Source organism: Musca vetustissima, unplaced genomic scaffold (genome assembly GCF_032173495.1).
Source record: "Musca vetustissima isolate MV318-11 ecotype Yass unplaced genomic scaffold, APGP_CSIRO_Mvet_v1 utg50827, whole genome shotgun sequence".
Classification (NCBI taxonomy): domain Eukaryota; kingdom Metazoa; phylum Arthropoda; class Insecta; order Diptera; family Muscidae; genus Musca; species Musca vetustissima.
The window spans coordinates 1-16,459 of NW_026873938.1; the positions used below are offsets into that span (position 1 = coordinate 1).

The following is a 16,459-nucleotide window of genomic DNA, read 5'->3' on the forward strand; positions in this document are numbered from 1 at the left end:
TATTTTTAATAAATATTACTGAAAAAATATAGGTAGTTTTAGCATGGAGCTAGAAGAATACTGAACATGACAATAAAATAATTTTTAGAAAAGGACGGTGGTGCCAAATGATTTAAAAATAAAGAAGTGCCAATTGAAATTCGTATTTAATGCTGTATAAATCGGTCATTCAATTCGCTTCAAATTAAATTTACAAGATTATAAAATATTGAACATTTGTGGGGGACTTCGTGTTGTAGGCGTGGTAAAGATAACAGATTGTTCAAAGATTGGTTCAAATCGGTCATTCCATACGTCTGATATTGGATTTGTAAATATTGACCATTTGTGGGGGACTAATCCCATTTTCGGATCTAGGTCTGGTAAAGATAGTAGGTTGTGCAAAGATTGGTTCAAATCCGACACTCCCTTCACCTGATATTGGATTTATAAATATTGAAAACATTGACCACATTTGTGGGCAGGTTCCAGAAGGAGTGGACCAATGGGTCCCATCATCCCACATGATCTGGGCTTGGTAAAGATAATAGGTTGTACAAAGTTTGGTTCAAATTGGGTAGTCAGTTCGTTGTTTTAATTGCAACATAATTATGAGAAAATATTAAATATTGTATGATATAATATAATGAATATTATAAAAAAATTAGTGAGAAAGAAGTAAACAATTTGGTTTTGGTTTTTTTTTTAAATATGACATTAAAGTGGGAGACTAATGTAGTTTTATAAAAACGAGAATCATGTGATTGAGTCATATCTAGACATTCGTGTATCCCATACAAATTGAATGTTTTTGTTTATGTCTGTTTAGTCACAGAAAAAATCAAAACAGAATAATAGATCGTGTATGGAATTTTTAATTGAGAGTTGATGCGGATCCAAAATTACCTTTAAATTGTGACTATGTTCGAAACATGGGCCTATATTGACAATTAAAAAAAAGGAATTTATGTACAAGTTCCGATGCAGTCGAAAGGACTTGTAGTGATTCTAAATCTACTGAGTAGTTTTAGAATCTGAGATTATTGTTGAACAAGACGGACAACAATATAAATTTGCAACTACAACAACACAACGAGTATTCAGACGATACTTACGTTTTGTTGACTGCAAATTAAACACACTTTAAATAAATTTCAAATTCAAATTTAGACTCTGGCGGTCTTTTATTTATTTAAAATGATTATATTTAAATTTTGATTTTAAACTTGATCTTGGCGATCCACTTATTTCAGCTTCAAGAAGAAGAGTGACATTTTCTTTTTGGTGGAGATGGGACCTCATCGATAAATTACTTATCGAGATCGATGAGGTCCATTTCAATGTCATCGTCCAATGGGTTGGGCTGATTCCCAACATGCCGGGGCCCTTGCACTGGTGCAACAGATAATGCGCCCGCAATTCTCTCTAATACTTCCAAGAACCTATTCATCCCGTCGGGTTGTAATAAATTTGTGGTCATTGGAAAATGTGTATTTGTTTGCACTGGAGATTGTGTGTTTATTTCATCTTTTTGTGTTTGTTTCTGTGGTTCATTGGTTGATTGTTGTTGGGGATTTTCAGTTTGTTTCTGGCTTGTCTTCTTCGTTTTGGCTGGTGTGGCTTGTCGTTGCTTTTTTTGTTGTTGGAATTTTTTTGCCTGCTCCTCATGCTCCTTTGCTTTCCTTTGCAATCTTTTAGCCTCTTGATGGAGCCTTTTCGCCTCTTGTTGATGTTGTCTTGCCGTGTTAAATTTTGCGCCGGAGCCTGCAGAGTTGACTTGTGTTTGCAGGCCAATTAATAATTGTTGTTGCTGCTGTATTTGCGATTCCCTTTGGTTGGAATATGGGTGGAATCTTGCTCCCGACACATGTGCACTAACTACGTTTGCACGAGTCCCTATTGCTGTTGTCATCGGACGATGAAGCATGGTGTTGTGTCTCGCCCCACACATTCGACAATTTCCTGTCCATATGCATTTTCGGACAAAATGATTGTGACCCAAACAATTGATGCAGTACTTGTGGGATAGTAATACATCCTCCCTCTGCTCTACAGACATCATTCTAAATGATGGACAAAATCTCAAATGATGAATGCCAAAGCACACTCTGCATTTTTCAATTTGTCCCATGTTCATGATTGTACAACTGTAATATATATTAAAAGAAAAAATTGCAAGAAATGTGTGCCATTTAAGGCATCATATATTAGTCAGAGTCATATCATTTTAAAAACACATACAACTTTCTACTAACAACCATTTACTGGAAGTACACACAATTTAACAATAGGACGAGATATGATACCTGTAGTAGTTTTTACATCAACTACTCTTACGTGGTCATCATGCCCTTCATATACTTTTAAAACTCGTCCCATCTTCCAGTCATTTGGTGGTAGAAGTTCATCTTTTATCAGAACCATGTCATTTTCCTTCAGACTCCTCTGGGGATACTGCCATTTGTAGCGTTTGTGGAGTTCCTGGATATACTCAGATTTCCATCTTTTGCTGAATGTGTGATGAAGAACTTTAACCTTTTCCCATCGATTTATAAGAGATAAATCGTCTAGTGGCATTTCCGGAGCAAATATTAGGGATCCACCTCTCAGGAAGTGCGCTGGTGTTAAAGCCTCCAAATCCTCTGGATCTTCCGACAATGGTGTCAAAGGTCTCGAATTTAACACACTCTCAATTCTAACCAATATTGTGGAAAACTCTTCAAAATTAAATTTTCTATCTTTCATTACTTTTTTGAAATGTGCCTTGAAACATTTTACTCCTGCTTCCCATAGTCCTCCCATGTGTGGGGCGCTAGGAGGAATAAACTTCCATTCGAAGCCATTGATAACATATTTCTCTGAAATTTCTTTGGAGGACTTTTTGATAAATTCTTGATACTCTGCCATAAGAATACGATTGGCACCCACAAAGTTTGTTCCATTATCGGACATAAGACATTTTGGCAACCCTCTTCTACCAATGAATCTTGTAAATGTAGCTAAAAACGATTCGGTAGATAATGTTGAACATGGCTCTAGGTGAACTGCCTTTGTTGCAAAACATACAAATATACACACGTAAGACTTTTGATACGGTGAATTTCTTAATGTCCCAGATTTTATCTGAAATGGACCTGCAAAATCTGCTCCTACATAAGTGAATGGCAAAGTTAGAGTGGTTCTTTCTAATGGCAGTGCTGCCATAATTTGACTTTTTAATTTTTTCTTATATCTTGTACAAACAATACAACCATTTACAACTTTCTTTATTGAGCGTCTTAAACTTGGAATGTAAAATTGGCTTCGAACGGTTGACATCATTAACGATATGTCTGCATGCAGCATTGTTTTATGAATGAACTCCAAAAATATTTTACAAAAATGCGATGAGTTTGGTAATACTATCGGGAATCGTTCATCATATGAAATATTAGCATAAGCCAAACGACCATTTACTCTTATTATGCCATCTTTATCCAAAAATGGATTAAGTGCGCGCAGTGGACTTTGGCGTGAAATTTCTTTTGAATTTTTTAAATCATTATATTCTTGCGGATAATGAAACATTTGGGTTATTCGGACAAGAACCAGTTTTGCATGGTTTAACTCTTCGTGAGATAGAATTTTCCCATTTGACAACTCTGATTTTTCATTTTTTCTTTGACGGTTTTTCATGCGGTATATATATCCTACAACCCACAATGCTTTGTTGTAAGACGAAAATTTCTTTATTATATAATTATCATCATCAATAATTGGTGCGCAATATGCAACTACTTTTCGCTGCTCTGGTGGATTTTGTAAAATTATATTTGATTTTGGCCAATTATTTGCTGGACTAAGTAACCAAATTGGACCATTCCACCATAGCGAGTTATTGCATAAATCTTCAGCACTGGAACCTCTAGTTCCAAGGTCTGCTGGATTGCATTTTGTAGATACGTGTCTCCATGCAGCGTTTTCAACATTTTGAAATATTATTGCAGTTCTGTTTGCAACATATGTATTCCATGTGGACGGATGTTTTTGCAACCATGCCAATACGATTGTAGAATCTGTCCACAAATTCACAGAATAATCTTTAATATTTAAATTGGAGACAACATATTTTACCAAAGCAGAGAGCAATACGGCACCACAAAGCTCTAGCCTCGGTAAACTTACTTTTTTTAACGGAGCTACTTTACTTTTCGCAATCAATAATCTTACTGTTGTGCTAGTCTCTGTGTTCATACGAATGTATAATGTAGCACAATATGCTTTCTCTGATGCATCACAAAAACCATGTAACTCAATTGTGCCCTCTAGGCAATAATTTATCCATCTTGGGATTTGTATTGAATCAATTTTTGAAAATTGATCAACGAAATTCTTCCATTTAATAAAAGTGGATGAAGAAACTTTATCATCCCAGTTAATGCCTTCTAACCAAAGGTCTTGCAACAAAATTTTTGCCTGTACGATTATAGGCGTTAACCAACCTGCTGGGTCAAATAGTTTTGAAACTGTTGACAAGATTTTCCTTTTAGTTATAGGGCCAATCACCTCTAGTGATTTCATATTATATGAGAATGAGTCCGTAATGGCATTCCACCGAATACCTAATGTTTTAGTTGAACTCATATCTTCAATTCTCAAAAATTCATCATTCAATAAATCCTCTGATCGGACATTTAAAAGCAAACTCGGATGATTTGCCGTCATCTTTTTTAACGGAAACCCTGCCGAATGCAATGTATCAATTAATTGTTTTTGCGCCTCTAGCGCTGAAGCAATTGTATGACCTCCAGTCAAAACATCATCAACATATATCTCATTCTTTATTATTTTTGATGCAATGGGATGCTTTTCTCTTGACTCTTCTGCCAATTGCAACAATGTGCGAATCGCCAAATAAGGTGCACAATTTATGCCAAAAGTGACTGTGCATAACTCATAATCTTTAATTTCTTTATGAACATTTTCTCTGAATAATATTCTTTGATACTGCCGATCAGATGGATGCACAAATATCTGTCGATACATTTTCTCTATGTCACCGTTAAACACATACTTATACAAGCGCCAATTCAATATTACCGACACTAGATCATTTTGCAATATTGGGCCTGTATGCAACACATCATTTAAAGAATACGAGCTTTTCGTTTTACTCGATCCATTAAAGACCACTCTCACTTTTGTGCTAGTACTTTCTGGGCGAAATACAGCATGGTGTGGTAAATAGTACGAAAAATATTTTCCATCATTTGTAATTTCTCTAGTACTTGTCGGCTTCATATGACCTAATGACAAGTACTCATTCAAAACATCATTATATGCTTTTTCAATTTCTCCATTTTTTCTTAATTTTGATTCCATGTGTTCATATTGCTTCTTTGCTTTGAATCTGGACGAATCTAAACTAATTGCATTGGGAAATTCATTTTTAAATGGCAATTTTACTACGAACTTTCCATCTGCTCGACGGTAAGTCGTGTTTTTGTAAAATTCTTCACAATAACTATCTTCTTCTGTAGCAATCGGAACATTACTGATTTCTTCTTGTTCCCAAAATTTCTTTAATGCTGAACTAATATCATCTTCTGCATTATTTTTTATCTCTAATGTAGCCAAACAGAGTTCGTTTGCTGAAATTGGACCATAAATGTACCAACCGTAAATCGAATTTTGAGCTACCATATTTCCCAAAATATTCTTTTTAACACCATCTAATATTATATTTGGGATTACGTCACTACCAATTAGCATATCAATTTGTGCTGAAACCATAAAACCTGGGTCAGCTAATTTCAGTTCTTTAATGCTTCCCAAATCTGATATAGAAATCGTTTGAGTTGGTAGTAAGCTCGTTAAATTCTGCACAATTAATGCTTCCGTTTGAAATTCGACAGTATTTGTTTCTGAACACAGCGTCAGAATACACTTTTTATTCGAATTTGCAACAACTGTTCCACTAAGTCCACTTATTCTGAAACTTGCATTTTCTGTTTTAATTCCAATTCGTTTCACTATTTTATTAGTAATAAATGTCCGTTTTGATGCTGAGTCAATAAGTGCTCTAACTGTAAATATTTCCCCAAAATATTTTATTTTAACTAAAGCTGTAGGCAGCATTATGTCGTCATGACTCACAGACACATGTGTTTCCACATTGGAAGCTTGAACTGAAGTAGACGAGCATGGCATTTCATCAATAATGTGTTCAGTTGTAATAAGGGCATTTGTTTGTCGTCCATTAGATGAATGGAACGATGTTTGATTATCCCTTGTAAAATTTCTTGCCTGTGTAGACCTTTCTTCTGTCGTGGTTGGTAAATGTAATTTTGAGTGATGCTTTTTCTTACAAATCATGCATCTATGAACGCTGACGCATTCTTGAGACAAATGTCCGCTTGTCAGACAGTTATTACACAACCGTTTGCCTCTAACAAATTCAATTCTCTGATTAACATTCAAATTATTAAATTTCATACAATTTTTCAAAATGTGATTTTTAAAACACATGACACATCTATTTGATTGTGTCGAATGAGCATTTTGATGCGATCGATATTCATTTATAAATGGTGTTGAAGCTGATTGATTTCTGAGACCATCTATTCGCTCCAGAACCTGATGTCTATTTTTTAGGAACTCTTCCATTTGTGACCATTTGGGTAGCTCTGAATGTGATTCGAGCGATTGTTCCCAAAGGGTCAATGTTTCAACCGGAAGCTTAGTTGAACATAAATATATCAAAATTGGATCCCATTGATCCACCTTAATATCATGGGCTTTCAATATAGCTAAACAGTCGCTAACTGTAGACTGAATTCTTTTAATGTCTTTGCTATGTTCTACCTTTGCTGCCGAAAGATTGAATAATATCTTTAATTGATTATCAACTAGTACCCTTAAATTTTCGTATCGCATTGATAAAGCTTCCCATGCTAACGAAAAATTCTGATCAGATAATGGGTACCTATCTACAATTCTACCAGCCTCACCTTTGGTTTTATTGCGCAAGTGATAAAGTTTTTGCGCTGGCGTGAGTCTGGGATGATTTCCATAAATTGCCATAAACATATCTCTAAATGTTGGCCATTCTTCATAACTTCCGTAGAAGTCTTTAGTGTCACAAGGTGGCACTTTAATGCAAATTTCCGACATGTCAAACGTTGTGCCTGGTGGATAAACAGCTGAGCTGTGAAACAATGACGGATTTGTAACATCGCCTCCAGCGGTATTACTTTGACTTTGCATTTTTCTCTTATTCACAATTTCTAACAAGTTGGCCTTAGTTGATTGATATTTATCTCTGACATTTTCAAATATGTCTCTTGCTTCTTGCTTATACGGTTCATCATCAACTTCTGCTAGATACACTAATTCAAATGCCGCTTTAACACTGTGCCAGTCTTCCTCAATAGTTTCTAACTTAGTTTTTATTAAAAAATCAGAAAGATCATTTTCAGGTGTATTGCCTATTTTAAGACACATTTTCATGAGACTGTCGGTTTCGTATTCGAACCTAACACAAGTTGTGGAATTCATGATTTATTATTAATTGATGTATTTATTATTTTATTTAAAAGGGGTAATTTATTGTTAATTTTATTTTATTCAATTATAGAATTTATTGAATATTATCTTTTTAAAATTTATTATTATTTATTTTTTTGTAGAGCCAAACTTTAACTTTCAATAAATTTATGTTTAATAAATTATTGAAGTTAATTCAAATGTATTTTTTTTTTTGTTTGTTGTACAAAATCGTTTTCTCAATTAAAATTTTATATATAAAATTTTATTGAAAATATTAATATGTATTTATGAAATTTTTTATTATTATTTGTATTTAATTTATTTAATTTTATTTAATTGTTATTATAGATTATTTTTTAAACTTTTATTTATTTATTATTATTATTTTTTATTATTATATATCACAAATTGTGTTACGTTCGTTACGTTCGTCAGCCGTACGTTACGTTACAATAACTTGTTCCCTTTTGTGAACACTACGTTTTGAACACCTCACATATGATCGATGGTCAGAATGGCAACTGACAGATCGATGTAAACAACAAAGAACAGATGATAATCACTTGTTCAATGTTGAAAAATGGCAGATGATCAAAACAAAGAACAAATGCCAAAATGATGGAAAAAATAAAGTGAGAGTGATATTTAATAAAAAATGTGTTAGTGTATGTGTGAATTTTAGAGTGTTAGATGTAATATTAACACAAATTTTTCAGTGTATTTTACACAAATTACTTCTTTAGAAATGGCAGTGAGAATTTGTTGTATGTATTAGAAATAACAACAAACAACACAAAGCCGCCACAATCAAACACAAACACAAGAAAATAGCAAAAACAAATTCTACTTTTTTTTTTCGCAAATTTTAATCAATTTTTATGATTTTTTTTGAAAATTTTTTGGCAAATCAGCCGATTCGTTATTTAAAGGCTACGAAGGACCATGTACAAGTTCCGATGCAGTCGAAAGGACTTGTAGTGATTCTAAATCTACTGAGTAGTTTTAGAATCTAAGATTATTGTTGAACAAGACGTACAACAATATAAATTTGCAACTACAACAACACAACGAGTATTCAGACGATACTTACGTTTTGTTGACTGCAAATTAAACACACTTCAAAACAATTTAAATCAATATTCAAATATATGACACTGTCGGTCTTTTTTATTAAATTCAAATTGTTGAAATAAATTATTCAATATTTATTCAATTATTTTGATCTGGCGATCCACTGGCTTTAAACTTCAAGAAGAAGAGTGACATTTTCTTTTTGGTGGAGATGGGACCTCATCGATAAATTACTTATCGAGATCGATGAGGTCCATTTCAATGTCATCGTCCAATGGGTAATATTCTGCAAAATGATACATCGGTACTAGGTACGGGGTTTTCCTTCATTTTATTCCATTTTGCTCCCGTTTGCTGCAAAATTCAAATCGATTTAATTGTTCGTCCTGATTTTCCCGTTCATTGGCCGATTCGTTCAATGAACGATTGAACTAAAAGTAATTGAATTAACGAACTAGTTCATTTTGCGAAGCGAGCCGCTTCAGGAACCAGATTGTCCAACTCCAGTGTAAGATGCATGACTTTCAATAAATTTGGAGTTTCCAATCTTTATATTTCTTAGAATTATATTGCAATTATTTAAAGCCACAATTTAATAAAAAAAAAAAAATATAAACAATAAACCAAAACCCTGTGTGGTATATTTCCTTACATTAATTAAATTGATCGTTTCAAAGTTAAATGCATAATGAATAAATTATCGCCTGTGCATTACAATGCAATTTATTGACAATAAAACGTTGCCGTCGTCGTGCGTACTTCTTGTTTAGGTACGTATTTATTTCCTAAAATATTCCATTTTTTCAAAACTTTCCCAATGCACGTTCTTTATTTCAAAGATTTGGTCTGACGTTGTGGGAATTTCATTAATTGTAATTTTTTATTAATTAATTATAGTTCACATGGTTCACGTTGTGGTCACGTTTTTGTTACAAATTTTGGATTTAATTAATTTAAATTCATAATTTTTGGAAAAGAGCTAAAAATAATGATGAGTGTTTTGGAATTTGGAACATTGTTCTATTTTTAGCTAATCTGAGCTAATTTCAATACATATTTCATGAAAAATTCATGATTGGAGACTTTTCATTTCGAAAATACAATTTCATAATTTATAACAAGATTTTCTACTGGATTTTGGTTCTCAAACATGTGATCATCTCTAGATTTAAAACATGTAAATTTTATTCAAAATTAAATTTTGAGAAGACGATCCAAGCAACCTGTTATTCAAAATGAGAACATAAAAAGGTAAATAAAACCAGACAAGAAATTAGACACAAAAATGGGTTTTGTAAAAAATCCCATATGTATTTACATTCCCAAACATGTTTATATTTATGTTTCAATTTAAATCAATAAAAAAATTAGAATATATATAAAAAATCACAATAATAATAAAAAATATATACATAGTTGTAATACAGCAACAATCAATTCCAGGCTGATTATCATCGGAAATGAAATTTCATTTTTTAATTCAATTAATTCTAAAGGCAATTTAATTATCCGATTATATGGACTGCGTGCGAATTTGCATGAATTGTTTTAGATCGTCACAAAAATTTACACAAAGGCGTAGATAGATAGACAGACGACACGATCTAGCTGCGATAATGTAAATACAAACGCTGCGAACAGGTGAATACAAATACGTTCGTGTGAATACCGAACGTTGAATGTAGTGATGTGTTTACAAATTCAACGGCGAATAGTTTGTTGTACAAATGCATGGGTGACTGTGTGCGACATAGCTTCCACGAGGAGTTTCCTCTAATACATACACATAAGTAGTGTTGTGGCCAAGTAGTTGTAGCATTGCAATGGTTGCCATTGTTGCGAATTTTCGGAGTTGAAAACGAGGTTTAAGTTTTTTTTTTTTCTTAAATATGTGTTGAAGTGTGTCATTATGTATGGTATACATAATGACGTATACATTGTATACGAACCCGTATACAGCGTTGGGGGTATTCAGGAGTTGATGTTAAGTTTTCATAGTAGTTGAGGGAACACAAAACTAAAAGGCGTCGTTATAAACTTTTTATAAAATACAAATTTCAATTGTCATGTAATTTTGACATTTTGGCTGATTGGGATCTTCGAATTGTTATTTTTTAGTAGGTCAAACGGACCAATACTTTATTCATTTTGCCTTCATGTCTTACGTGGATACATTAGGGTTATGACTTCTTTACAAACTCATACATATATCGATTTAATGTTTTGATTAGGAATTTTAGGAGTCCCTCACAACACTTGTGGCACCTGTGGTAGCGCCCTTGATTCTCCATTGTTATGGTCCCAAGGACAATCAGTACAGAGTCCTAGCTACTTTTGGAAAACCGTGTATCGCTTGAACGTATGAATGGAATTGGCAGCAACTACCTTGCCGCTGGAATTATTGACGTGGCCTCAATTCGCAGTTTGTAGTCGTTATACCCAAAAGGTGCCTAATGTACAATAAATACTCATAAATAAAAATTGAAATTTGAATGGAAAGGAGTAGGTAATACCGTACATATCTGCTGTACTTATGCATGGTTTTATTTATGGTAAATTATTAAATTATTAACGCCAAAAATAGGTAACTATCGAAATTCGAATGGAAAGGATTAACTACCATAACAGAGCCCATACATTTATTGAAGTTTAGTGGTCCCCTACGGTAATCATAAATATTACCCAGCCGTTTGTATCTTACGATATTCATAAAGATGATCGTTCCATACAAAAAATACTTTAGATTCAAAATAAGGCACATGAACTAAATTGTGAATAAAAACAACATGTGTTACAAGGCTGAAGCCAATGGTCAATGACAATATTGGACCATACCAATGCGGCTTCAGACCTGGCAAATCCACCCTTGACCAGATTTTCAATCTGCGCCAAATCCTGGAAAAAAACCCACGAAAAACACATCGACACATTCCACCTATTCCTCGACTATAAAGACGCATTCGACAGCCATATCCGTTCAGAGGTGTATAAAGCCATGTCTGCGTTTGGCATCCCCCCAAAATTAATTCGGCTATGTATGATAACTTTAACAGGCACAAGATCAGCAGTTAAATTCGGAAAGGACCTCTCGGAGCCCTTTAATACCGAACAAGGATTTACACAAGGTGATAGTTTGTCGTTTGACTTTTTAACATCCTGCTGGAAAAGGTCATACGAGAGGCAAAGGTGAACAGAAATGGCACTCTGGCACAAATGTTACTCGCCTACGCCGATGACGTCGATATAATGGGTCGAACATTGCGAGCGGTAAATGCCACCTTTGAACAAATTGAGAGGGGGTCTGCCAAAGTGGGTTGACAGTAAACGGCGAGAAGACCAAGCTGATGGCATCAACGCACAAGACGTCCAGTAGACTCGGACCAACTGTGGAACTTGAGAACACTACAGCTTCGAGGCAGTTAATGATTTTATATACCTTGGTACCGCCATAAATGAAACGAATTATGTCAGTTTTGAAATTCGGAGAAGGATTGTGATGGCCAACAGATGCTACTATGGTCTAAATAAGCAGTTTAGAAACAACTACCCGTGCTGTTGTATGGATCAGAAGCATGGGTACTTACACAAGCAGATGAGGAAACTCTTGGAGTGTTTGAGAGAAAAATTCTCCGAAAGATCTATGGGCCGATTATCGCCGTCGAAAGAATCATGAGTTGTACCATCTATTTTCGGACATCGGAATTGCCAGATGTATCGAGCTGCGAGACAACTGCGCGAAAGACCGACGAGCGAAGTGGTTATAAAAAATTCTCCAAGTCGGTCGAAATACTTATGTCGTGACTATTTCAAAATAAGGACATATATTGTAAATTTTCTGAGAACAAATTTTACTCAAAAATTAAGTTTTGGACAAAATCGAAAATAAAACGGGATCTTGTCAAAGCATGGGCATACATTTAATATTTTTACAAATTTGTTAGTAGCTTCAGTTGAAAAATGTATCTAGAACCTTCAAAATACCGAAAACGAGCTATACCAAAACGTGGACCCATATATTCCATTTTTAATACCGAGCTCACCAAAAGTAGAATTATTTTTTTTTAATTTCAAAGTACTATCTTAAATATTGCAATTACTATCGTGATTTCAACATATAGACAGCTAAATAGACATATAAATTCATTCTGATGGGGTCTTCATCGAATTTTTCGAGGTGTTACAAGCGGTATAATAAATTTAATACACATTTCCCACATCATATGTTAGATTCAAATAACTCAGTCAAAAGAAATCCAACTAAACGTTTCCGAAGCAAATGGTCTCCGGATACATTTGGAAAACTGGTCATGTGGAGTTTGTACCGAATGATCGGAATTTTTTTTTTGCCTAAAGAGTTCGGAGAAATGAAAAGGCACAATAGAAGACGAATCATTCATTTTCCACCATGACCGTTTTGTAATCTCTATGATCTCTATACAGCCAAATTAGTCTTTGTGAAGTCATCTGGTTTATATAGAGCCAATTTGATCAATGTAAAGACCTCTGGTCTCTATTAAGACCAATTTGTCTTTCTAAAGACCTCTGGAATCTATACAGCCAAATTGGTAATTGTAAAGACCGTTGGTCTCGGTCTTTCTAAAGACATCTGGTCTCTATACAGACTAATTGGTCATTCTAAAGACCTGTGGTCTCTTTACAGCAAAATTGACATTTGTGAAGACCTCTGGTCTTTATACAGCCAAATTGGTATTTGTAAATACATCTTGTCTTTATAGAGCCAAATTGTTCTTCGCAAAGACCACTGATCTCTATACAGGAAAATTGGCCTTTGTAAAGACATCTAGGCTCTGTACAGCCAAATTGGTCTTTGTAAAGACCGTTGGCCTCTATACAGCTCAATTGGTCAATTGGCAAAGACGTCTGGTCTTCATACAGCCCATTTAGTCTTTGTAAAGATCTCTGGTCTCTATACAGACCAATTTTCCTTTGTAAAGGCCTCTGGTCTTTATACAACAAACATCTGGTCTCTATACAGCCAACTTGGTATTTGTCAAGACATCTAATCTCTATACAGATCAATTGGCCTCTGGTCTCTATTCAGCCCAATTGGTATTTGTAAAGCACGGTAGTTTCTATAGGACCCAATTGGACCTTATAAATTCTTTTGATTGATTTCAATTAATCGAACCCTTATCCCTCTACTTATAGTTACCTCGTGTATAATTATCTGTGTATTCAGGTTTGGACAGCACGAGACTACGATTTTGAAAAACGATTTGCAAATTTGGGTTATAGTAATATCGATGAGATCGTAAGTAGAGAGCACCGAAGTTAATTTATATTCATTAATGATCAAATGGTCGCTCCCTTCGACTATACTGCTCATCTCATTGTTTTTTTTACATTTTTTTTGAAAACAGTGACCGAGGAGCCCCATTGTGGGGAGGAGCCTCATATATATATATATATATATATATCTGTTAAGTTTGAACGTCTGCGTGGATGTGCCAAAGAAGTTACGCTATGGACCTCAAATTCGGAGGTACCACAAGGAATGGAACGACTAGTCCAATCTTAGAGCTTCATCTAGTTTTGGTAAAAATATTCGATGGATGTCGGATTTAAAAATTTACACCCTTTGACACATTTTACGGGAGGTATGTGGGTTTCGTTTTCGAATTTGATCTAGGTTACAATGGTAAAAATATTGCAAGGTGCAAAGTTTAGATAAACATTGATATTCTCTTCGCTTTATATGACGTTTACAAATGTGCAGAACCAATAAGCCCCTTAATACATTATACCTGCTTTGTTAAAAAAAATGGTTCAAAGTGGGACATAAAGGGAGAAACTTCATTTCATTCTCGATATAATTACGATTTTATACGATTTAATTAATGACCGTATTTTCGATTTTCGAACTAAATCCAAACATATACATTGCATCGCATTACAATCATAATAACTTATTTTTCATATACTTCCGATTATATTAAGGGGATCTGTGGAAACCCCAAAAGAACCCACCTTACAACAACGGGTTTTTTATTTAATTTTTGATTCATTAGCATTTTTTCACAAAAGAAAGAAAATGGCAACACTGGGTTTAGTTGAACTGAAGTTGTGGTTTAACCCAACCGAATGTCTGCGTATGAGTAACACACACGTCAACACATGAATGGGTTAACATGCACACACACACACTCGTATAACGCATACAGGTGCGCAAACACTTAACTTGAAATTCTTCGTACACAAAAGAATAGCTTAGGGTCGCCGCCGCTAAGCTTTCGTTGTGGTTTCTGTCTGTCCGCGACTTTTTGGTGAACTTGTGTGTTGCTGTCGTGTATTGTTGCTGTCGCGATCGTTGCCGTCGTCGTCGTTGTATCTGTGGCATGACAGTGGCATTATAATCGATCTTGTGGCTTTTCTCGGCCGATAGAAATGATTTTTAACATCTTCAGCTGTGGTCATTTGTAAACGAAACGTCTAAGTGTAACGGTCGTTAGATAAGCCCTAAGCGGATGTCAGACTAGAAATTTGAAATTAAAACACCGAGGGAAAACCAAAACGTTTTGGTTTTTATTATTTATATAACCATCATATCTTAACAAAATCGTGTATGTACGCACATAAAAAATAAAAAAAAAAATATTTTCAAAAAAGAAACAACAAATAAACCCGAAAAGAAGAAAAGTTACAATAATCTCCAGTGAAGAGATCAAGTGAAGAAAGAAAAGAAGAAGAAGAAAAAAAAAGAAATCCAATTTTATTTTATTTTATTTGTAATTACTCGAAACAAAATTTTTTAAACGATTTACCCGTTCAAACAAATGGGACAACCAATAAATCAACCAATTGCATTTTGTAACTTTATATTTTGGTACAGTACAAAGACTTGAAATTTCGTACCAAAAACAAATTAAATTAAAAAAACCAAAAATAAAAAAATTCAAATCAAATCAAACCAAATATTATTTTTATGAATCTTCGTTTTCCAATTTTTAAAAATAAGTGTTAATTTTTCAAAACAGCCCATCCGCACAAAACACCACAACACTAACATCCATCCATCTCTAAACACAACAACAACACAACATCAACAACTATACCATGGGTCATTTAGCAATGTCCGATCGTAGCAGTACCACCAGCGTTGAGACTTCAATGTCTGCTGCGAAACAACAACAACAAACAGAATTGAAACATCGTCTTACGGCCAATGGCAAAAGTTCAGCTGCCGCCAATGGATTCCCCGCCAAGAATGGTCAACCTTTAGTTTCGGCCGTCGATGGTGAGGTGAAAAATATCGAACAGAAACACCATGTCGATTTGGAAGAGTACACTAAAAACTTCAAAGGCGATCGTGTTTTTGGCATCCAATTTAAGGCACCGCTCAAGTGGGGTAACATCATTATGATCTCCCTGCTGCATTTGTTCTTCGTCTATGCCTATGTCACATTCCCATTGGATAAGCTGAGAGTTCCATCGGTTCTATTTGGTAAGTAAAAGTGTTTTTCTTATTTAATTGTAAGTTATGGGAATTTTAGATAAAAAATAGACACATCGTGAGGTACTGTAGAGATTTTTGGGACTATGGAATTATTAGAATTCTAAGATCCCTTTTTGGATAAAATTGGTAAAAATAAAAATGAAATGATTTTTTTTTATGACAAACTATTTAAACACCCTTTAACATGAGAAACCTTCAAAATGAAATTATTTTTGCAACCACCCATTCTCTGTGTCTCAAATGACCCAAATACCTCAAATCGGCAAAAAATAGTTATACTCATAACTTTTACGGTTCGAATTTTTGCCTTCATCGCATTTAAATAAATTAAATATTAAGAAAAGTTCAGGTTGGAAAAATATGTTGTAGAATTTTACCCAAGACAAAAATGTGCGTAATAAAAATTTA

General features: G+C 34.3%; 1 protein-coding gene across 1 annotated transcript; it reads left to right on the top strand.

The window, feature by feature from the left end:
• The first annotated feature begins 15,644 nt into the window (after nt 1-15,644).
• LOC133329150 (uncharacterized) lies at nt 15,645-16,047 on the top strand. The gene has a single exon (XM_061537647.1). The coding sequence runs from the start codon at nt 15,652-15,654 to the stop codon at nt 16,045-16,047; it is 396 nt and encodes a 131-aa protein (XP_061393631.1). The 5' UTR covers nt 15,645-15,651.
• The last annotated feature ends 412 nt before the right edge of the window (nt 16,048-16,459 follow it).